This window comes from Elgaria multicarinata, chromosome 5 (assembly GCF_023053635.1).
Source record: "Elgaria multicarinata webbii isolate HBS135686 ecotype San Diego chromosome 5, rElgMul1.1.pri, whole genome shotgun sequence".
Classification (NCBI taxonomy): Eukaryota; Metazoa; Chordata; class Lepidosauria; order Squamata; family Anguidae; genus Elgaria; species Elgaria multicarinata.
In genome coordinates this window covers 119,227,485-119,252,204 of record NC_086175.1, presented here as the reverse complement: position 1 = coordinate 119,252,204, position 24,720 = coordinate 119,227,485, and the positions used below count along the sequence as shown (strand labels likewise).

General features: G+C 42.9%; 1 protein-coding gene across 1 annotated transcript in view; it reads left to right on the top strand.

Moving 5' to 3' along the window:
* Positions 1–24,720, top strand: part of CNTN5 (contactin 5) — a 447,440-nt gene that overhangs the window by 406,367 nt on the left and 16,353 nt on the right. The window contains exons 17-18 of the mRNA XM_063127114.1: positions 13,329–13,399; positions 19,307–19,541. Of these exons, the coding sequence (XP_062983184.1) occupies positions 13,329–13,399; positions 19,307–19,541 (306 nt within the window). The remainder of the gene's footprint in view (positions 1–13,328; positions 13,400–19,306; positions 19,542–24,720) is intronic.

Sequence of the window (24,720 nt, the reverse complement as noted above, 5' to 3'; positions counted from 1 at the left end):
GAGCTCCGAGCGGAGCGGAGTGGGCACAGGCGGAGTGGGGGCAGGGCGGAGCGGGCCGATCTGAAAATGGCGGATCTTAAAGTGAAGCGGAGTGGGGGGTCTATGCACACCCCTAGTTTAAATCCCTATTCTGGCTAAAGCCAGAGACTCTCTCTCAGGCTAATGTACCTCACAGGGTTGTTGTGAGTATAGTATGACAATGGGAGAACTACGTATGCTGCCTTGGACTTGTTGGAAGAAAGGTGGGATATGAATATAATAAATAACTAAGGAAATAAATAGTGTTTAAGGTGATAATGGCCATGTTCAGAAGACACCTTAAACCATGGCTTTAACTATGGTGGATTAAGGTTTAAGGTGACTTCTGAACACAGCCAACGTTTTATCCCTATTGAAGGGCTGACTTCCAATCTGGGAAAGGTCTCCAGGACTGAATTCCATCTGTGGATGGGGCCAAAGGCAGAGTAGAGGCCTTGCTACACAGGCCATTTATTGTGCTCTCATCATTCCCTACTCAACGCTTGTTTAGAGGTTCTTTAGATGTTGTTGTGACCCTCCAGTTTTGCTTCTGTAACTAACCAGCACTTTGGGCGAGTTATTTTAGAGCAGGTGAAATGCGGCATTTCTGGATTTATAATGAAATAAATGGGGTTTTTTTTAAAGGTGAGAGGTCATAGCTCAGTCATAGAGCTCACGTTTACAGACGGCCCCAAGTTCAACGCTTGGCATCTCTGAGTTTAAAAAGAGTATCAGGGGGCATTGGAAAGAGCCCCTGGTGAACACCTGCCTGTCAGGATAGGCAAAATGAGTCAGTAGAAAGCAGCTTTCTGTTTTCAGCTATGATTAGGGGAAATGGCTTGGACCCTCGGTTTTCTGGCAATTGGCCCAAAAGCATAGCAACCGGCCAGGCTGGGTTTGTTTATTTTCCCCTCGAGGTTGGCTAGCAACCATAGATGCTGTAAAAGCTCATAACTACATAATTGCTTCAGAGTTTAACGCGTCTTGTGGAGCATGGTATCTCATAATCTATATAAATGTCAATATATTGCGTCACGGCAATTGTTGAAATCCATTGAAGTAAGTGGTGAATTTGTCACGTTTGTCATTCAGCATGTCTCCTGCTGACAGCTTGGTTAACTGTTGCTTCAGGTTCATTATTTCTTTTTTTAAAAAATATCCAGATTGATTTATTCTTAGTTGTCTGAGATTTCTTTTTAAAAGGAGACATGAGGTCAGTGCCATTTGAGTTTTCATTGTTTACTGATGCCCCAAAGATTTGGAATTCCATTGAAAGGGAATTTGAAAACTGGTCTGTCTTTCTTCTTTTTAAAACTGTCTTTCTATTTTGGAGGAAGCTAATCACACAAATGGGCAGGATCTACATTATTGCTTTAAAATGGCTTATTACAGTAGTGACAACTGTTGGGGCCCAGGACACACTCCATATACAGTTTTCAAAATGTTTTAAAAGGGTTATATCCTCTTGGTGTAGATCTGGCGAACGCATCAGCTTACAAATGGAGCTGCATTTAAAAGAACATGGGAGGCTACTGAAATTAGCCAAGCCATGCCAAATTCTCCCCTATAACGTGAAATGAGGATGATCAGGGGTCTGGAAACAAAGCCCTATGAGGAGAGACTGAAAGAACTGGGCAAGTTTAGCCTTGAGAAGAGAAGATTGAGGGGAGACATGATAGCACTCTTCAAGTACTTAAAAGATTGTCACCCAGAGGAGGGCCAGGATCTCTTCTCAATCTTCCCAGAGTGCAGGACACGGAATAATGGGTTCAAGTTACAGAAAGATGGATTCCAGCTGGATATCAGGAAAAACATCCTGACTATTAGAGCAGTACGACAATGGAACCAATGACCTATGGAGGTCATGGGCTTTCCCACACTAGAGGCCTTCAAGAGGCAGCTGGACAGCCTTCTGTCAGAGATGCTTTAAGGTGGATTCCTGCACTGAGCAGGGAGTTGGACTCGATGGCTTTATAGACCCCTTTCAACTCTACTCTTCTGTGAACCTATATCACTTGCTCTGTGTCATGATGTCATTGTGCAATGATGATGAAATCATGGCCTTTCAGATCCAGATGTTTTGACCTGCAACTCCTGTTAGACCTAGACATTGGGGAGGGATGAAAAGTGTTGTAGGCCCAAAAATTGGGGTGCGGGGAGAGCATAAGTGATCCATGCCTATCATTGTCGCTTCTTCTCTCCTGGGGGTAACAACAGTTTCAAAGTAAGATGCTCATTGGGAACAAAGCATGAGAGAAATGGGTAAGACAAGACACCCTCTCCTCATGCTATGGCCCCAAGCATGATTCTCCACTTCCGCATGGCTTTAACGCAACCAGGTATTTCACATTATCATCTAGTTTGCCCTTAGAGAACTGAGGATGCAATGCTATACTTGGCATTGAACTGAATGGGTCTTACTTCTACATAGACACATATAGTGTTATACTGCTGTCTCCTTTGGTCAGAATGCTTCTGAGGTTTTTAAAGCCTTACAGAATCACATTTAGATGTAACAGTGGGCTGAATATTTATTTATTTATTTATTTATTTATTACATTTTTATACCACCCAATAGCCAAAGCACTCTGGGCGGTTCACAAAAATTAAAACCATGAAGAGCATAATAAAACAACCAACAACTTAAAAACACAAATACAAAATACAATATAAAAAGCACAACCAGGATAAAACCACACAGCAAAAATTGATATAGGTTAAAATATGAGATTAAAATATGCTAACTAGGGATGCCTTAAAATTCAAGCTACAGCTCCATTGAGTCGATTCTCTGCCCCAATTTCGGAGTGACTCCCCTTACTCCGCCCCGTTGGATTGCCCATCGGAGAACCATTTGCTCTAGTCAATGGAAATTAATCAAATGCTTACAGCTCCCTCATTTTTAAAGATAAAGAGATTAAACTTGGCATGGTGATATCTCTTAAGGAGAGATTTAACTATGCCAAGTTTTTAGCAGATCCATTCATGCCTTGATTTTTTTTTAATTTTCCCCTCTCCAACCATTATCCCCCTTGAACAATGACACACGCGCGCACACACACACACACACACACACACACTGAACATTTATGGAGGGATCTTTTCTCTTTTACTTTGCTGATGCAGAGCTTCATTGCTGCTGGTGGAAGTTTCTACTCCAGCCTTCTCCAACTTGGCGCCCTCCAATTCTTTTGGACAGAGCAAGTGATATAGGTTCACAGAAGACTCTCTGCAAAGAATTTTCAGGGGGCTGGAGGAGCTGCTGTGGAAAGGAGTGGGGGGTAGCAGAGAAGTCCACTTACATCAGTACAGCTGATCCAGTGTAAATCTGGACTGAACCTATTGTTTTTGTTGTTGTCGTTGTCATCATCATCAGTAAAATGATCACTTTTCCAAGTTCTTTCCGTGTTTTCTGGCACAGGTGATTCTGTTCCCATCTGTTACAGCTCCTATACATATTTTACTGATCTACGTTAGAAAAGAGCCCACAACATGAATCTAAACGTGCAAGACATTCCACTAAAGCAGCTGGGCATTTGGAGCCTTGGGGCATGGCATCAATTACATTATCTATTCATGGGGAAGTAAGAGTCGAAATTGAGTAGAATCAGAGTTTACCCTGCTAATCATGCATGCACACTGGCTTCCATGAGCTAATAAGCCGGTGACATTTATCAGTAGCAGCATGTGTGCAGGAATTAAGGAGGGCGAAGCAAAGGCCTGATTCCAAATTAGATCTTCCAAAGAATGAAAGCGAGAAAAATAAGTGGCTTCAACCCTGCTTGTTTTGTTCTTTATCTTGGGGAAGATAGTTTAAACTTTTCCACTGATTTTAGTTAATGGGCACACCTATAAAATCATCACTTGTATGAAAGTGTAAGGAATCAATACTACCCACCCGCCCAACCCCAATAGGTGTAGTGGCTAAAGTGTTGGACTGGGAGCCGGGAGATCCAGGTTCTAATCCCCACTGAGCCATGGAAACCCACTGGGTGACATAGGGCTAGTCAAAGGCTCTCAGCACAACCTACCTCACAGGATTGTTGTTGTGATGATATGGAGAGGAGTAGGATTATGTACGCCTCCTTGGGTTCCTTGGAGGAAAAAAGGTAAGGATACAAATGCAATAATTAATAGAAGAACCACTCTGTATGCAGGTAACTGGTATTAACCGAAATGCTTACAGCTCCCTCACTTTTAAAGATAAAGATATACAACTTGGCACAGTGATAGCTGTTACAGATGGCTTTAGCCCCACCAAGCTTGAATCCGATCAGTTCATGCTTTGAATTTTTAGGAATTTTTAAATGGAAATTAACAAAAATGTTTACATCTGCATAAATTTTATAGTTAAAGAGATGAAACATGGCAAGGTGATAGCTCTTAAGGAGGGTCAAGTTTGAATGAGATCCATTCATGCCTTGATTGGGAGCAGAGTGAAGCCCCAGAATCAGCCTGTGACAGTGTTGCCTGAATAGATGTGGAGGCAGAGTTGGTACTCGGGTCTATTGCACGGTCTTGTCCCTCTGTGTCTCTGTCCTGTGCACTACTGCTGGTTAGCATCTGCTTCAGGTTGGGAGGTTGTCTGTCAGCTAGGACTGGTCTGCCTCCCAAGGCTTGTGAGAGCAAAGTCTCTGTGCTGATGATGGGTTGGAGTTCACTGATGATCCGTTGCAGTGGTTTCAATTGGGGGCTGTAGGTGACAACCAGTGGTGTACTTCTTTTGGTCTCTTGTCCTTCCTGGGTATCCGTATGGCCCTGTCAATCTGTCTTTAAGTTTAAGGTGCTACTAGCATTGGTGATAACCTGTCCAGTCATGAAAGAGAAATAATGTGCTTGGCTGGGGTGGGGGAGGGGGTGTCCGACAGGGCATTTGAGCAGTTGGAAAATTTGCTTTAAAAAAAACCCTGCTGCAATGTGCCATGGTTTAATGACATCTGTTGTGTCATATCAGTGGGAAAATGGGGTTACGGGGCCCTTCTCTACAAATATATATATATATATATATATATATATATATATACTTCAATTGACTGCTACCACTCTGGTATTTAAAAAGATATCTGGAATCCCCTTATCAAAATCTCCTCCTATAAAGAGTCAAAACAAACCTCCCAATTGTCTGAAAATAATACATGGCCTTGGCAGAACATAGAATAAAAGCTACAATTTTAGGCAGGGCTGGCATCAAAGTTAGGCATGGTTGGACACCTCCTGAGGGCCCACACCTCAGGGGCCCAGGGTCAAGAGCCCCCTGGACTTGCTCCTCTTCTTCTTTGTTGCAACCTGCTTGTTCACCTGTCTCTCAGCCCAGACAATAGTGATGGTGAGAAAGAGGAACAGTAGATGCCACACCCTACTTGCTCATTGATCTCAAGCAAGCAAGACCATGACGTGCCATGCTGGGTCAGACCAAGGATCCATCTAGTCCAGCACTCTGTTCACACAGTGGCCAACCAGCTGTCTACCAACAAAACAGGACATGGTACAACAGCAAACTGTCACCCATGTTCCCCAGCAACTGGTGCACACAGACTTACTGCCTCGGATACTAGAAGTAGCACATAACCATCAGGGCTAGTAGCCATTGATAGCCCTCTCCTCCAGGGATTTATCCAATCCCCTTTTGAAGCCATCCAAATTGGTGACCATCGCCACATCTTGCGGGCGTGGTAGCAATTATGAGGAAGAGGAGAACCAATGGGAGAAGCATGCATATAATTGAAAGATATGCACAATTGATGTGTACATTTGGAAGAGTACACATGAAAATATGCACACGTTTTCACATGAAAAGAAAAAAATGAAGATTGCAATATGATGCAGACTTGAGACAGAACTAGATAAATTCGCAAAGGGAATACTGTTTTTCCAAAATGGATGCCAAGCTGAGGCCACTGGGAACTGAGAACTTGGCACTGCCAGTATGGCCTTCACATGTTATATAGCCCAAATAGTGATAATGTGGGAAAATGGCTATTTAATGACTGCATTTTAAATAACAAATACCAGAATGTCTTCAACATTGAAGAAGAATGAACAGCTTAGCAGCATGTGTTGTGTGAAAGTAGAGTCTGTAATTCTCCCCCCATCGTTTTCTGCTTATGTGAAATATGTTGGACCAACTCCTTTGGAAGAGTTGACACATTTTCACTTCTAATTCTCGAAGAGATGAGATGTGAAATGTGTTCTTAGGAGGGTGAGAACTGGAGGGCTGCCCTTTCATACTGTGAAAGGGTTTTCACTTAATATTTGTTGCTTTCTCAGATGTATACTGCCAGTATTTTTTTAAAAAAAATATATCAAGGAGAAGGAAAGAAAATAACAGCAAAGAAATTCAAACATCGGCTGAAATACCAAAATGTTTATTTGCCTTATTTGAATTCATGCATCAAGAAGCTTTCGTCAAGCTGTTGACAAACCTATTTTCTTAAGTGAGATCAGACACCATGAAGAAAAGAGGCTTTAGCACAACATAACACTTAACATTTTACACACACAATAGTCTGACTCCCTATAAGGCAGCTAAACCTTCCATTCTGCAAGCATAGATACATGTTCCTGGATGCTGTTGGAAATAGCCCCTCAGGATGTGTGAAGAAGAAGAAGGACTTGGATGGCCAGGTGTCCTACTTCACAGAGAGTAGTCCTCTATTTGAAGCCATCCCTTTTTTGAAGGACTGTTCAGCCCAAATCTGCATTAAAGCAGAGAGAGAGAGAGAGAGAGAGAGAGAGAGAGAGAGAGAGAGATACAAACACAAGAAGGGAGAACAGAGCCTTGAAGTTGCCCATGACAACAGACCAAGCAGACACCAGGTCATCTCTGGTCACAATTGCCACACTGCGGTGAGATTTATTATATTTCTATTTAACTTCTAGTAATGATTTCTCAATATGCATCGATACTTTGCAGTTGTTACCATCTGCAAAGTTGATACACATCGGCACCCTCTCTTGCTCTCCCTTTTGGTGATGTGTTTCCTCATTTTTGGTCACCCTAAAGGAAAGTCATGGGACAATGAGAGACAGCTTCTTCACATGTTGGATAATGGGGGCATCCCATTCAGTTCAATGGGAGCTATTCCTAAGAAAGTGCAAGTGCGCATTATTTGAAGAGCTCTCAAAGAGGAGGAGCTTATTTGAAGAGCTGTCTATTCCAAGGGCATGTCTAGACCTCCTGGTGTTCTGGGAGGAAGGGGGGAGGGTCTCGCGGTAGTCTGCTCGTGAGATCCTCCACCTCAGTCCACATGGGCTGCACAACATCCCGGGCATTGCGCCTGTCATGGCAGCCATTTTTTTCTAAAAACAGAGGAGCTGGAGCGCACGAGCGCTCCAGTGAAAATTACAAAAGATTTTTTAAAAAAAACCGATCACACTCTCCTTCCCACCCCCAATGGGCACAGAGTGACCTGAAGAGCTCCATGCCACATGCCCGGTTCCCAGCTTCTCGTGTTTACTCACGAGGAGCCAGGACGAAACCGGGACAGCCGCCCACACCTCCCGTGGTCTCAGGACGATCCCGAGACCATGGGAAAAGTCAGGATTAAAGCCGTCCCGGTTATCCCAGGGAAATGGAGGGATCATCCCTCCCTGCCTCCGGGATCCTCTGTGCGTCATGTGGACACACAGGGATGATCCCAGGGCTATCCCCAGGATAAGGCATGGTGTAGACATGCCCCAAGTCTAGTTGGAAAATAAAGAATCATAAGAAGCAAGAACAGAGGCCTTGAAGGCATCCATCCACAGTTAGAACGTCAACAACAGCCTGAACAGGGAGGTACATAGCTCACCTGGCCACAGTCTTCCCAAGTTTAAAAATGTATTTCTATTTAAATTAGAATAATGGTTTCTAAATTTGAATTTATATATGCAAATTAGCATATCCACATTTTATGCAAAATTGTGTTCTCTTCCCCCCGCCTTTTTTTTGGGGGGGGTGATACTTTTTTTAAAAAAAAAAAACTAAGAACCACCCATGTGTCTGTGAATGTTTCCAGATTTATGTTGCCTCTATAAAATCCCCTATCCCAGAATGGACTCGCAGCCCCACCAAAATCGGAGCCACCAGCCTCAACTGGTGGAAACATCTCAGGAAGAGCCCTTAGCTCAGTGGTACAGTACATGCTTTACCTGGCATATCCAGGTAAAAGGTTCTTCTACCAGATGATTGGAAAACACCTTTGCCTGAGACTATAGCAAGGCCACGATACAAGAAATTCTATGGCCTATCCAACTTCAGCTCCACCCCAAGCCCATCTAAACGGGGTGGGGGGGACACACACACGTCCCCATCTGATATTGTTCAGCATGGTTGGACAGTACTGCTCACCACTGTTGAACTTTTTGTAGCAAAGGCATTCCAAATTTGCTCTCCCTTCTGTCTAGATTAGTTTTATCCAATGTATTCTATTCCCTTTGCTCCAGGATCTTGTCCAATCTCAATTATGATAAGAGCCGTATTGACAATTAGGAGAAAAAATACCTCTAAGGCATTAAATTGCCAAGACAGACTAAAGGAGTTAGCAAGGAAAACACAGGGGAAAGTGACTTGACCAAGGTCATACATATGCCACTAGCAAAATGTGGCCTAGAACGCATATATTCCAAGGCCATGATTTACACATTAAAATTTGGAATTAGATTAGAGCTGTCAAGTTGTTAAAGCTGCATGCAGCCAAGACAGGGAAAGCAATATTTCAAATTCTAATGCATAAGAAAGGCCTACCACATGGCCTTAGACGAATCAAGAGAGGTACACCGCACCGTCAGCATTGATCATACATTAGTGGCTGCCTGAGAAGTCACTTTGCATGTTAATATGCCTGCTCATTCTATGAGGACTGCCCAGAGAGCTTCGGCTGATAGGCAGTAAATAAATAAATAAATCATATGCACCAAAAATTGAAAGTGGCCTTTGAAACAAATATGATGCTTAACTCTTTTTTTCTTACTTTTTTTTGGAGAAGCACGTTTCCACAGTGATTTAGCAATATGTAATATCAGCCATAGACACAATATGCTCAGTTCAAACAATCCTAAATCATTGCACAGACCTTCACATCATGGCTTTCCCCCTGCTTACATGTGGCTTGATTTCAGTTTCCTGTCAAGCACTAACCATACTTTGCTGTAATGGCTGAATCGACACTATGGTTTGTACTTGCCATACAAAAGCCACAATCATTTGAAGTAGGTTTCTAATTGTGGTTTAGAGAACAAGTGTGAACCATTGTTTGCCCATTTGGATGTAAGCTCTGGTTTATATAAACCAGGAAGTCAGGGAAAGGACTGTATCATGCAAGGGGAAGAGAGAACACGTGAGCTCATTTTTTACCCTCTAAACCATGGTTTGTAGGATCATCGAAATACGGTTTCACAATTCCCACCTCCCCAAGCAGAAGTAAATTACAGAGAAACTTTAAAAGGTCATTAATTTCAGGGCCATGTGGTGTTTTCTGTATACAAATATACAGGTAGCACAGGTGGAAGCAAGGAGACATGTCTATCATATTAAACTTAATTTAATTAATTAAGGATCACACATTGCTGACCCCTGGCATAGAGCATCAAGATGTTTACCAGAAAAGTAGCGGCGGTGCCTTTCTCTTGTTTTTTCCTTATTCTTTTTTTTTTTTTTAAGCTTTTTTGCTTCAGTGATGAAGTTTCCCTCAGCAGTCTCCACCATTTCTTCTTCTTCCTGGTATCCTAGTTTTCTGTATGAAGGGATTTTTTAAAAACAAAACCAAAAACAAAGCAGGAGAGCATTCAAACATGCAACTTACCTCAGGCCTAAATCAATACAATTCCTACCAAATCTTTACCACTTGATTCTGATTATTGTCCTTCTACGGCGGCCATTATAACCAAGTTCTCTGTCAGCTGGAGAAGAAGAAAAAGTAAACTGTCACCGCCACCATCTCTTCAACTAGTCTATTCTCCTCCTCCTTCCCTGTCCCTTGGTCTTGGGTGTCATTTCTTAGATTGTAAGCCTCAGGGTAGGGACCGCCGTTTGAAACTTAATATGGCAAAGACTGAATTGCTTGTTTTCCCTCCTAAACCTTCTCCTCACCTCTCATTCTCTCTTACTGTCAATGATGTTACACTTACTCCAGTCAAGGAAGCGCGTAGTCTTGGCTTTATATTTGATTCCTCGCTCTCCTTTATTCCTCATATTGAGGCAGTAGCTAAATCCTGTCGTTTTTTCCTGTATAATATTGCCAGGATTCGATCATTTTTGTCTGTCTCTTCTGCCAAGACTCTTGTTCATGCATTGGTTATTTCTCGGTTGGACTACTGCAACCTTCTTCTCACTGGCCTTCCTTCTTCTCACATCAGTCCGTTGGTTTCTGTTCACCACTCTGCTGCTAAGATCATCTTCTTGGCTCGCCGCTCTGACCATGTTACTCCACTTCTGAAATCTCTTCATTGGCTTCCAGTTCACTTCAGAATCCAATATAAACTTCTCCTGTTGACCTACAAAGCTTTTCACTGTCTAGCTCCCTCCTATCTTTCCTCTCTCATCTCACACTATTGCCCTCTCGTGCTCTTCGCTCCTCTGATGTCATGTTTCTCACCTGCCCAAGGGTCTCCACTTCCCTTGCTCAGCTTCGTCCATTTTCTTCGGTTGCCCCTTACACCTGGAACGCTCTTCCAGAACATTTGAGAACTACAAGTTCAGCTTTTAAAGCTCAGCTAAAAACTTTTCTTTTTCCTAAAGCTTTTAAAACTTGAATTGTTCTGACTTTTATACTGCCTGTTTGGTGCATTCTCTTACCCTCCTTATTGCTTTATTATGATTTTATTAGAATGTAAGCCTATGTGGCAGGGTCTTGCTATTTATTGTTTTATTCTGTACAGCACCATGTATATTAATGGTGCTATATAAATAAATAAATAAATAAATAAATAAATAATAATAATAATAATCTATATAAGCTGCTTTAGGCTCCTTTTTGGCTAAAGTGCAGGGACTAAATGTTGTAAACGAACAAATATTAACTTCCCCTATTTGTCATACCTGTTGTGAAACCCTTCCCATACTTGAGGTATCCATATAATCAGAGCCAGCTTTCAAGGGTCGGTATGGTTGGGTAGCTGCCGACAGCTGACACCAGAACAGTGGCCCACTTGGAAGAGCCCTCTGGAGTTGCACCCTCCTCTTCACCATTGCACCCTGCTTGTTTACCTGCCTCTTGCTCTGGACCAGGTGATGGTGGTGGTGAGAAGGAAGAGCAGTAGATAGCACTACCAACTTGCTCATTGGTTCTCAGCTGTCAAAGTGGTAGCAAAGAGGAGGAGGTGGAGCAATAGCAGGTGACAATGCTGGTGAGAAAGTAGAACCACTGATGGTGGGAGCCCATTGATAATGCCTCCCCCAAAGCACCTTCAAACACCTGGAGTCTTCATTGCATTTATTATTATTATTATTATTATTATTATTATTATTATTATTATTATTATTATTTCATTCTTTAAACCCCCTCCCCCCCAAGATCCTTCTCAGGAAGCTAGGAACATCCAGTTTATTTCACTCTACCCAAAATGATTTTGCCAAATAAAAAGGACATTATTTATATCGTAGCAGGTGGCACGCTTTCCTCTGAATAATGGACAGCAAACCAACAAAATGGCTGATGAATTTTGCTATTCATTCATCATGGCATATCAAGGTTCTGCAATAGAAAGTTAACTACTTGATCTAGGAGAAATTCTTCACATCGCTTCTCATGCAACTTGTTTCTGGCTAGGTTTCGTTGCACAGCATCTGTATTTATTGACCAATATCTGTAGCACTGCTAATAATTCATATCTAGACTAGCAACAAGGTACTAATTATGCAGTCATAAACATAGCTTACGGGCAAATAGCTCTTGGTATAAAATTGTGTTCCATAACGTTAAGTGAAGTTTCAGAGAAAGCTACAAATAAACAGCCCCAATGTCAAGGGGGAGGGCGGAATGGCTTGTTTTAATAGTTTTCTTCACTGAGCATTTATTCATTTAAGAGTGTTCCTTGTCTGACTGGGTGTTTGCGGTTTGGTTTTGTTTTTGGCTTGGTGCAATGCAGAGAAAAAATATTGCTTTGACATATTTATTTTTTAAATGGTTATTCATTCAGGAGAGTTTCACTCTATGTCTCTGTATTTTACAGTTTGGGGCAGAAGGAGATTCATTCTTTGGACAGGTTTATTCTTCTAACATTTATTCATTTAAGGAGGGCTTCAGTCTACAAGGCCATTACCAACAATCCTCTAGAAAGGTGTTCATCTCTGGCTGAGTAACAAACAAGGCCATCCGCTTGGATATTTCAAAGAGAGATTGTGCTCTGAATCAGTGAAATGACAGATGAATAAATAAGGCACCAGGTGTATATACGCCAAGGAGAACGGCTATTCTATCAAGAACATGCGAGTAAATAACACACTATGATTGATACACACACAAAGGGATCATCTACACCAAGCAGGATATTCCAATATGAAAGCGGTATGAAAGCGGTATTTAAAAGGCAGGAGCCACACTTTATAGTGATATTGAAGTGCACTGCAGGATTTCCACTACTGCTTTATAATGGTACTGAAGTGCACTGACAACTGTTGGAGCCCATGACACACCTACACCAAGCAGGATATTGCACTATGAAAGTGGTATGAAAGCAGTATACGGTATTTGTCATGGGTCCCAACAGTTGTCAGTGCACTTCAGTACCATTATAAAGCAGTAGTGTGGCTCCTGCCTTTTATATACCACTTTCATAGTGGAATATCTGCTTGGTGTAGATGAGCCCAAAGATACAAATACCACTTCTGTTTTGAAGTCCCACACAAACAATAAAACCGGGCAGTTGATCAAATTGTTTATGAGCTGCCATAGCTGCATTTGACTCATAGATCACAATTCATGATGTACTTTTGCCATAGATGTTGGCTGGTACCGTTTGGTCTCCATTTACATTTAGCTGATGAGATAGGAAAACTCTGTTATTTATTGTGAAATGTTTTCAAAATGTTTCGCAAAGCACATGGCCATATTTACGTCATTGACGTTGTTTATTCCATACATTTTTCTACTTTGGCAGGTTTTCTGCATGGCTACCATTCGTAGCCTTTCAACGGGATCTCTCAAAACTCAGTTACGGAATCCAAGCAGAAGCAGCATCTGTCTTTTTCTTTTCTTTTTAATTATTTTTATTTTAGACCTGATTTGCCCAGGGCATCTCATCTTCTTGAGAAGAGGATTCCTTTTGGGAAAAACCTTGCTAGCTTGGACGTTCTGATTTTTCCCTTTCTGTCTTTCTCTTTTTGTTCACAGTTCCAAAGACAGCTCCTGCTAATGTAAGTGGCAGGAGCGGAAGACGGCATGAATTAGTAATAGCATGGGAGGTAAGGCGCTCTTTTGATTAACGTCCCTGTTTCATGTTGACTTCTTTGAGGGCCGGGCACAGAGGTTTCCCCACAGCAAAGCCTGTCAAGACAGGCACAGGCAAGATCATGTCCTAAATGTCTGTTAAAATCTCCCTGTGGGTCACAATTTAATGTGAAGAGGAAAAAACCTACCGGCAGTTCGGAGAACCTGTGACTCACAATAAAATCCCCAATTAATTTTGTTTTGCTTTTTGCTTTCACTTTATTCAGGTGTTAATTTGAACCCGGGATAACCATGGGTCAGACTCGACATCAATATGAGATAATAATACATGTATTTGGGGAATTGGGTCTCCCTCACCCCCCACTGGTGAGCAATAACTTTTACAATCAGCAACAGTGGTGTGCTGGAGTCAAGGCTCACAGATTCACAGCTTTGACACTTTTTAAAATTCTTATTAGCAAGGATACTGATGTCATCTGCCCCTGTTCCCCCTGAGATTAGCTACAGTCCTCACAGTAGCTGGATTGGGTGGAGGATGAATTTTTTCAGCAACAATAAATTGTTTCCTGTTTTAGTACAAAGTGTTTTGGGGTGATTTGGCCTTGAATGGCAGTCCAATGGCAGTCCACTTAAGTTGGACTGCTTTGAGCCTGAATCCCAAATCTGAACCGAGGCGGGGCAATTCAGACTCCTCGGTCCAAGTCTGGATTGGGACCAGATCGGGCTGAGGTGGTCTGAAGTGCTTCAGGCCAACTCGAGGCAATGGTGAGCTGCTGCCCCCACCTGCCCACCCACCTGCAGAACTTGCCTGAGCCATCTAGCAGCCACCTGTCCTCAATGAGGGCCACCATTTTAAATGAAGATGGGGAATCTGTCGTTTCCAAAATCTATGGATGGGTAGCTGTCAGATGGGTCAGGTAAGTTCCGCAAGTGGGTGCGGGCTGAGCAGGGAGGGGGGAGGCCAACGGACTCCCTTTGGCCTCTCACCCAGCTTGGTGGTCACCCAGGAACCCTCAATGGTCAGCCCACTTTGAAACCAGATCCGAAGTGGGTCGGTCTGGGCCTGTAGCAGCCTGAATCAGATCAAGGCTGATTCAGAAACTCCAAATTGGCCTCCAAATCAAATCAGGAGGTCCATGCACAGCCCTACAGCTTCTGCAAAATGCAAAATAATTGGGGTCAGAAGATCTGAATATATGACACCAATTCTGGTCCACTTGCATTGGTTCCCTGTATATATCCAAGCACCATTCAAGGTGCTATTTTTAACCTATAAAGCCTTTCACGGCTCAGGGCCACAATAGCTTACAAAGTGCCTTTTCTGACCTGAACGTACCCAGACACTATGATCAACATCTGAGGCCTTCCACTGTGTGTCACCTGCAATGGAGGCCAACAAAGGTGAGCACCTACTCACTGGTGACCTGCCAATTATGGAACAATCTCCCCACTGAGGCTCGCCTGGTGCCACCACTGACATCTTTTTAGCACCAAATTGAGATTGTCCTTATCTTGCGGCATTTATGTCAGCTGTCTTTAACAGTTCTAGAATTTCATTGCAATTGTTTTTAGCTGTTTAAATTGTTTTACCTTTTGTATGTTAAAATGTTGTACTGCATTCTATTATCTTGCATCTGTGGTTTGTAAAATAAACTTAGTTCAAGCAATCATAAAAACAAATAGAGGAAAAACACAATTGAAAACACAACAGTGCAGAAATAAACCAATAAAGCCTGCTTTAGAAACAGACCAGCTTGTAAGCCAAAAGCTTGCTTGAATAAAAACATCTTTGCCAGGCGGTGGAAGGACAACAGAGAGAGACCCAATCTAGCCTCCCTTGGCAGGGAGTTTCAAAGCCTGGGAGCAGCCACCAAGAAGACCCTCTCTCACGTACCCACCAAACATGCCTCTGATGGGGGTGGCACCAAGAGAAAAGCCTCTCTGGAAGATCTTAACACCCGGTCAGGCTCATAAGGGAGAATGCGGTCTTTCAGGTAGCCTGATCCCAAGTAGTATAGGGCTTTATAGGATATAACCAACACTTTGAATTGATCCCGGAAACAGATGGTAGCCAATAAAGCTATTCTAACAAGGGAATCACAAGCTCCCTGTAACTGGCCCCAGTCAAGAGCTTACCCACAACATTCTGGACCTGCCATTTGCAAAGAAAAGAATTCTCCCATTGGCACCAATGAAAGACATCACATCCAGGTTGACTCTGAGTCCTCTTTAGGAGCCTTGGAAATGTACGCTGTATTTTGAAAGACTTTGGCAGTTTCCTTTAAATGAAACACTGCCTGTTAGCGGTGGGCTTCTAACTTGAGTGATAAATGGGCATCACATTTTAAAATGTCAGGAAATAATTACAGATATGCCAGGAATTACTTAACTTTCTTTTAATGGACCTTCCAAAACGTTTCACCCGATATTAAAAAGAAAAAGACAGAAAGCAGAATGACATTTTACACATGGTCAGTGACAGTTATCTTGTTTTTAAAGAGGTGTTTAGAAATGAGTGAAATAGCTGGGGGGGGGGAAATCATTTGCTGGCTGAATATTTTGTTGGAGATTTCCTTCTCAAAAGGCATAATTTGAGAGCCAGTGTGGTGTAGTGGCTAGAATTTTGGATTGGGAGTCGGGAGATCCAGGTTCTAGTCCATAGAAGTTCACTGGGTGACTTTGGGCCAGTCACAGACTGTCAGCCCAACCTACCTCACAAGGCTGTTGTTGTGAGGATAGAAATGGAGAGGAGGAGGATTATGTATGCCACCTTGAGTTCCTTAGAGGAAAAAAGGTGGGATATAAACGCAGTCAATCAATTTGCAAAACATTCCACAACTATTGTCTTTGGGGTTTAGGCATATTTTCTTCATTTTTTAAATAACAGATATATATTAGGGATGTGCTCCGCTCCGATTAGGAGCGTAGAAGCAGTAGCGGATTGGCCTGCTCCGCCTTACCCAGAGGCGGAGTAGGAGCGGACCGTGGACCCCCTAGAAGCAAGGCGAAGAGAAGCGACCATTTTTTGGAGCTCCGAGTTCAGGCGGAGCGCTCCGGTCGCCATCTTGAAAACATTTCGCCATAGGATTGCATTGCGGCAAATAATCGCGCATAACTACGTTGTTTTTGAAGCTATCGCTCTGGAAATTCTTGTGCTCAGAGAGTCGTGGATGGGGGTCATTTTGAGACCACTCTCACCTCTCTGCGTTGTCCGTGTCGCGTGCTATATTTTTTTGAAAATCGGGTCAACCGCGCGGCTCAAACTGCGTTTCGGCTTTTCGCCCATAGGATTGCATTGAGGGAAAGAATCGGGGATAACTGGGGGGGGTTTTAAGCTATCGTTCTGAAAATTCTTGTGCACAGAGAGTCGTGGATGGGGGTCATTTTGAGACTACTCTCAACTTTCTGCGTGCTGTGTTCACGTGCAATGTTTTTTTGAAAATCGGGTCAACCGCACGGCTCAAACTGCGTTTTCGGCTTTTCGCCCATAGGATTGCATTGAGGGAAAGAATCGGGGATAACTGGGGGGGGTTTAAGCTATCGTTCTGAAAATTCTTGTGCACAGAGAGTCGTGGATGGGGGTCATTTTGAGACCACTCTCAACTTTCTGCATCGTACGGGTCGCGGGCTAGAAGTTTTTTAAAAATCGGCGGGAAAAATACCTTTTTCAAAGGGCTGAGGGGCAGAGTCAGCTCCCGGTCATGATGATCCCAAAGTTGGAGGAGGGCATAGGCAAAACAGGTAACTTGGGATTCTGGGAAACTTCTCTTTCTTCATCTGAACGGGCTTTTCCCCGTGTTTTTTAACACAGTAGCCCCACCAAATGCACAAACACAACCTGAAATCATATACTAAGCCAAGAATAAGAGATAGAAACACAGCACTGCTCCCCACCCTAACCTTGGGGAACAACTGAATCGATGTGGTGCAAGGGGATGAGCTCCCCTAGGGCATCTCATCGTGGACCCACTCTCTCCTGCACTGGAAGGCCATAGAGCCTTCCAAAGAGAGTAAAACGGTGGAGCAATGCCTCTCATGAGTTGAAGTGAATGGTCACTTTTCAGTGGTGGAGCAATGCCTGTTCTGAGTCGAAGTGAGCGTTTTACTTCTTCTCGGAGCTGTGGCTGTCAGTGTCTTGAACTGGCAGCTACTTCCCCCTCCCCCGGGCACGTCCCCCTATTGCTGGTAAAAGACAGATATAGCCTTTTAAAAAAAGTTCTTCTTGTTGTTTATTGAGCAACACTGCTGCTTTTAATTCCACCCCTCCTTTGTTTATTGATTGATTTATTCCATTTTATATGCATTACTGGCTTATCCTTGGCTCACTTCCTTATGCCCCCAGAAATGCCAGCTGCATGCCTGCCTGCCTTCCCTCCCTCCTCCCCTGCCCACCTCGCAGGGATGTTGTGTGTGGGGTGCCCGATTTTCAAAAATTCGCCAAAAATCAGGGGATGATGGGATTGCTTTGAAACTTGGCATGCGTGTGTATATCCCCATGAGGTGTCATGGTGCCAAACATGAGGTTTCTAACTTGAACAGAAAAAAAGTTGTATAATTTTTTAGCTTTCAATGCAAGCCTATGGGGGGGGGGAAACGGAGCTCCGGATCCGGATCCGGAGCTCCGGGCGGAGCGGAGCGGAAGTGGGCGGAGCGGGGGCGGGGCGGAGCGGCCCGATCCAGAAAATGGCGGATCTGCAAGTGAAGCGGAGCGGGGGGTCCGTGCACACCCCTAATATATATGAACAACAATTAAAAAGGGGTTGCAAGAATCTTCCAAAAAATAAAATAAAATTCACAGATGGAGGGAGAAATCCTACCTTCTCTAGGCAATGTTGGAGCTGAGAAACCGTGCCCCCTGCTGCCCCCTGCCGTCCCTCATAGGAGGCACAGAGAGAACCACACTGGCTACTTCTCTGTGCTTGCAAAATGGAGTGTGGAGACATGGAAAGAGTGTTCCCAGGGAAAGGGAGGAGAGGGGACCAGGGTGGCAGCTGTACAACAAATCCTATGGCTGCCTCAGCCTCATTGCCTCCCCCTCTCCGAAGCCTCCTTTCAACAAGTGAAATCACCTGTCTCGGTTAAATGCAAGGCACCAACCACTCTGCATAGGACACTCATAAGCTTCCAAGTTCTGAGGCTTCCAAGTAGCCTGGGCACATCCCATAGGATTGCACCCTTGCTCTATTTCAACATTTTTCATTGCAACGCCTTCTAAAGTTCCATTTCTGATCAATGTATCCTCTTGTTCTCTTCTTTCTCGAAGCCTGCAACCTTATTAGGGTGGCCACTTACACATCACCAAAATAACAGGAAATACATCGCCCCCAAAGAGAGGGCACATTAAATTTCCATGTCCTGTTTTATATGTGTAGATGCACATTTAAAAATTATTATAATTCATACAGAATTGCAATACATCTCACCTTCATGGGGAAAACGATGACCAGGTGACCTGTTTTGGCTGCTTAGAATGCTGTTAGGTGCTAACTCTTGATGGGCAGCATCAAGCTGCCACCCACATTGCTCTCCCTTGTAAGGGTTCTTTGTCTTTAAACCAGACATGGACTGGACAACCCTTCATATACAGGAATATTCTCTATCTCTTTGGATAGAGGACTATCCACCGTAAAATAGGACACTTGACTACCCTAAGTCTTATTCATACTTATCTAGGAATAGGTCCACTAATAGGAATAGTGGGACTTACTTCTGAGTAAACATGCATAAGATTGCTGCGCCTGTCCCACATAGGTTCATAAGCTTTGTCACACTAAGTGTTCCAAATACACTCTCCTAACCTTTTCTTTCAATACTGGGCAATTTTCATGGTTGCTGTTTTTAAATATGTGTTATAGCTAAACTTCCATGTCAGTGGGCCATACCAAAGCCAAGGAATAATAACCGTGCTTCTCTTTCTTCAGCCAGTCTCTGAAGAGTTTCAGAATGGAGAAGGCTTTGGTTACATTGTGGCTTTCAGACCCAATGGGACAAGAGGCTGGAAGGAAAAAATGGTAACCTCTTCTGATGCCTCCAAGTTCATCTACAGAGATGAGAGTGTGCCTCCTCTGACTCCATTCGAAGTGAAAGTTGGAGCTTATAATAACAAAGGAGATGGGCCATTCAGCCCTATCGTTGTTATCTGTTCCGCTGAGGGAGGTAAGTCTGTAAAACCTCATGTTCTGTTGCATCTTACTAACCATGGCTGTGACCTTAAGTGTATGTAATGAGATGTAAGATGAGTCTGTAACTGGGTCACACAGCATGACAACCCACACTCAGTGGTTGAGTATGGGTTGATGGTGAACTGTGGGTTGTTGGTGAACTGTGGGTTATCATGTTTCTGCAGAGTGACTTGTTAACCATGCAAGGTGGCTTCTCATCCACCCTGAACAACCCAGCAACAAACCATGGGTTCTCAAGGTGGCTTGTTTGAGGAAAATAAGCCATCCTGCGTGGTTAACAATCCACCTTGTGGAAAACGCACTGAGTTCAGACAGCATGATAACCCACTGTTCAACAACCCATGGTTCAACAACAACCCATGGCTCAACAACAACCCACGGTTCAATGACAACCCACACTCAAGTGTGGGTAATCATATTGTGCAAACTCAGTCAATGGGACTTATGAATGGCCTAAGGAAATGTGTTTAAGACTGGAGTTGAAGTGTGTTTCCAGGATCAACAATTGCTATTCGGTCTGTGTACTATAATATGTGTTTGGAGTGAAAGGTCTCTACTCCCCGCAACCCCCTGCCTTGCCAAGTGGGTTCTCCTATTAAGGCAAGGATGAGGAACCTCTTTCAGCTCCAGGGCTGAAGCCAAAGGAGTAGGGCCACAAAGGGGGAAGACCCAAAGGCAAAACAGGTGGGACCACACTTCTGATCCTGAGGGGGCTCTCAGCAGCTCCTATTTACCAATCAAAAAAGATATGTGCCTTGCAAAACTAGGTGTTGAACATAACATGACATTTGGCCCTGATTCTGAAACAAAGGATGTGACAAACTAAATAGAAGGTTTCAATTGCTAAAGAGTAGTAGCACTTTCTCCTGTAATTTAAGTTGTACATTTATCAGTGGATTGATATACCTTGGATTTGCCTAGACATTCATGATCAGAAGACAATTTGACCCAGTGGTAACTGAGAAGGAGAGAAGATACAGATACTTTTACTAAATTTTCCTGTCAATTTAGATATGAGTATAGAAGATTTTAACCAAAAATAAAGCATGGGAAAGTTAACTCCCTTTAATATGTCATAATCAGCACTTTTCAACACTTGTACTTGCATTATGAAATATTCACATCATCTCAACATCCACAGAAAGTTTAAGTGATGTCTAACCTTATATTTAGGACATCAACTGCAACATACATTTGACTTCATTGGCTACAAGATTAGGCTGCTTAAATCCTTCTGGCTTTAATTGCATGCAGGATAGCAGCCACCTCTGTTTACTATGGAGTGAATTTCTCTTCTTCATCTTTATGCTGTTACAATTTTTAAAATATTCCAGTTTCAGACTTTTCTAGCAATCAGTTGGGACTATCTCATCATAGAGTCTTTCTCTAGAGTCTTCATTTTCTCCTATGCCCTCCTATTCCCTGCCACATCCACACACAAATGCATTGGAGCCAGATTGACTACCTCCTATATACTCAGTTCAATACCAAATTTAGAAACTATCTCTGATTGATAACCAAAACAAATATAACCCCATGGGAAAGCAGGGGTTTTAGAAATATCTTCTTCATTTCTGAGTGATCTGATTTTCTAAGAATATACCTATGATTCTTTTCAATTGCTTCATTTTGGGTTTCTGGGAGAATTCCAAATAATTTCCTAGAAGAAAGTCAGGGTGCACGTTGTGCCCGCCATTTTGGATTTTTTAATAATTATTTTTGAAGATGAGCGCTCCAGCGCTCCAGCTTAAAGTAAGTGTTTCAAAACAAAACAAAAAACTCCTGCTCCACCCCATCCCACCCCTGATGGGCAGAGATCAAGAGGACTTTATTTTTATGGACCACTTGCAAATTGCTGTGGATTTTAGTGGACCACTTAATAAACTTATTATTATTATTATTATTATTATTTATTTATATAGCACCATCAATGTACATGGTGCTGTACAGAGTAAAACAGTAAATAGCAAGACCCTGCCGCATAGGCTTACAATCTAATAAAATCATAGTAAAACAATAAGGAGGGGAAGAGAATGCAAACAGGTACAGGGTAGGGTAAGCAGGCACTGGGTAGGGAAAAACTAACAGTAGAAAGTAACAGTAGAAGTCTGCACAACATCAAGTTTTAAAAGCTTTAGGAAAAAGAAAAGTTTTTAGTTGAGCTTTAAAAGCTGTGGTTGAACTTGTAGTTCTCAAATGTTCTGGAAGAGCGTTCCAGGCATAAGGGGCAGCAGATGAAAATGGACGAAGCCGAGCAAGGGAAGTAGAGGCCCTTGGGCAGGCGAGAAACATGGCATCAGAGGAGCGAAGAGCACGAGCAGGGCAATAGTGTGAGATGAGAGAGGAGAGATAGGAAGGAGCTAGACCGTGAAAAGCTTTGAAGGTTAACAGGAGAAGTTTATATTGGATTCTGAAGTGAATTGGAAGCCAATGAAGAGATTTCAGAAGCAGAGTAACATGGTCGGAGCGGCGAGCCAAGAAGATGATCTTTGCGGCAGAGTGGTGAACAGAAACCAACGGACTGATGTGAGAAGAAGGAAGGCCAGAGAGAAGAAGGTTGCAGTAGTCCAACCGTGAAAACTTATTTTTGGTTTAAAAAAATAAATCAAAGCTAAGGTATAACCTATATTTAAATCATAGTGTCTTCTAGTATGCCAGTATAATTGTCAGAACCAGTACTGTATTGTGGAAATCATGGGCCCTAGGCCAGGCTGCAGTTAAAGGGCCCCTAACTGTTACATTTTAGGGAAATATTGGTAGGCTGCACCAGCACCAGAACTTGGGCCAAAGGTCCCCAACCTTTCTGGGTCGGTGGACCCATTCGGAATGTTGATGGAGTGCTGAGTACAATCTCAGAAAATGGCTGCCATGGGGAAGGGAGTTGACCATTGATAAAATGGCTGCCATGGTGAGCGTAGCTGGCCACAAAACATTCATCTCCCGAACTGGTGAGACTAAAATCAAAGTAACTTTCCCAAAGAACCTAAGTACTAGGCAAAGGTGGGAGTCTGAGATCCAAAACACAAAAACATTCTTTTCAATCCAAATAATGATGGCACTGGAATGCTACACCTCACTTTGCCCACTGTCCTAGTTTTTATATATATATGTTTTTACATTTTAAATGAATCTTAAGAAATGAAATAAGAATCAGATGGGCCTGGTGTGTGGTGGCTGCCCTGAGACGTGTCCATGGATGCATTCGTGCCCATGGGCATGACATTGGAGACCCCAAGCCTCGGCCATGTTAGCCTGTTTAATTATCTGACCTGGTCAAAAGGGCTTTAATCTCTGTCATCAGAAAAAAAAATTAAGTGCAGGGGCAAGTACATATATTCTCAACTGTTCCACAATTTTAAAATTTCTGATTGAGATAAACAAAAGACTTTAGGTGGGACAGTTTGATCACCTATATGGTCTCCTTGCACTTTCATCCCATGTGAGAATTCCTCCTGAACTTTTCTCCACAGGACATAAAAGATCTGATCAAAGAAATTTCCTTGCTTACCATTTCCTGTTGCTTATAACTCCTTAGATTGGGTCCAAAGGGAGAGGACAAGCAAATCACCAGTGGTGACAGTGGTAAGGAGGTGGGTGGTAGAGGAAGGAGGGTCTACTGAGGACATCTTGCCCAAGGACCCTGAAAAACCCAACGCCAACTTTGCTCATGGAGGCTGGAATCTCTAAAAGAGTGCCTCTGTCATCAAGGCAGGGGCAGTGATTCAATTCAGACATGTACACGAGCAGCAGGCATGCATGATTCCCTTCCTTTTGCCTCCACTTGTGAAGGAAGGAGTTTTAAAGTTTCTACTTATGCTTATGGACAATCGATAATGTGCTGCTGTGTCGGAATGCAACAAACTATGGTTTGCCCAAATCACAATTTGCCCATAAGTTAGATTCATGCTTACTATGTATGAGGAGTCGAATCACCAGGCATATCCACTCTATGGACTTTTAACAGTCATTCCTTCTTTACAGGGGATTCTGGGAACTGTAGTTTTCTGGTTCCTAATGGAATAGTAAGAACAGTCATTGTGGGGGGATCTGCACGTCGCTCCCAGAGCGCTTCTATGCGATCCCAGTGCACCCCGAAAACGATAGTCTGACTTCCCTGTAAAAGAAACGAGGAAGAGCCGTCCATGACGACGAGGAGGACGAGGAGGAGAGCTCTCCGCTTGTGAGGAGAGCTCGGCAAAAGATGGAGGGGTGAAGAGCTCTCCACCCCTCCTTCTTTTGCCGAGCTCTCCTCGCCGGGGGAGAGCTCTCCTTGTCGTCGGCAGCGGCAGCATGGACGGCTCTTCCTCGTTTCTTTTACAGGGAAGTCAGACTATCGTTTTCGGGGTGCACTGGGATCGCATAGAAGCGCTCTGGGAGCGACGTGCGGATCCCCCCTAAAGCTAGAATTCCCATAATTTTTTGGAGGAAACCATAACAGCTAAATGGATATAAAACTAACCCTCTGATTCCCTTTTTAACATTTACTGTAACTAAATGAATGCAGCTTTCACCTTGGCTTTAGATTCTCACAACTGGTAATATATGGCACATTAAATATAGAATTCCAAATGTTGGCCTTTGAAAATGGGAAAACAGTGAGGTTGAGATGTGGCATAAAATATTTTAAATCTTATAAGAACAGCCTTTATAGATATTGGGCTTTTTTCATCTGCACAGGTCTGCAAATACATTTATAGTTAGAAGTTGATACTACAACATTAATAAAAGGTTATGATCATAACACTGGCAACAATTATAGGGAGATCTAATGAACCCATCAATCTTAGTGTTAGTCAAACAACATTCAGCAATGTACTGAGTTATGGGCTATTTCAAATTATAGCAGATTTGATAGTCCCTTTCCACTCCAAATCAATATAAACTACCATTTCATCTATATAAATGTTCAGGAAATTATACTATAGCTTATTCATATATTGTGCATTCCCAAGCTTTTGCATTTTAGTGTCTAATATCAGAGAATCCCCAGCGAATAACTGCATGCAACACAAAAAAGGAATAGAGAAAAAACACATTTGTTTCATATATTAAACAGAAAGACTTGATTTCTTCTCCCATATGGCAAAAAGCTATTTATATTTTTGTCTGCTTACTTTTCATTCTGAGCAGTACAGTCCCATGAAATGAAAATG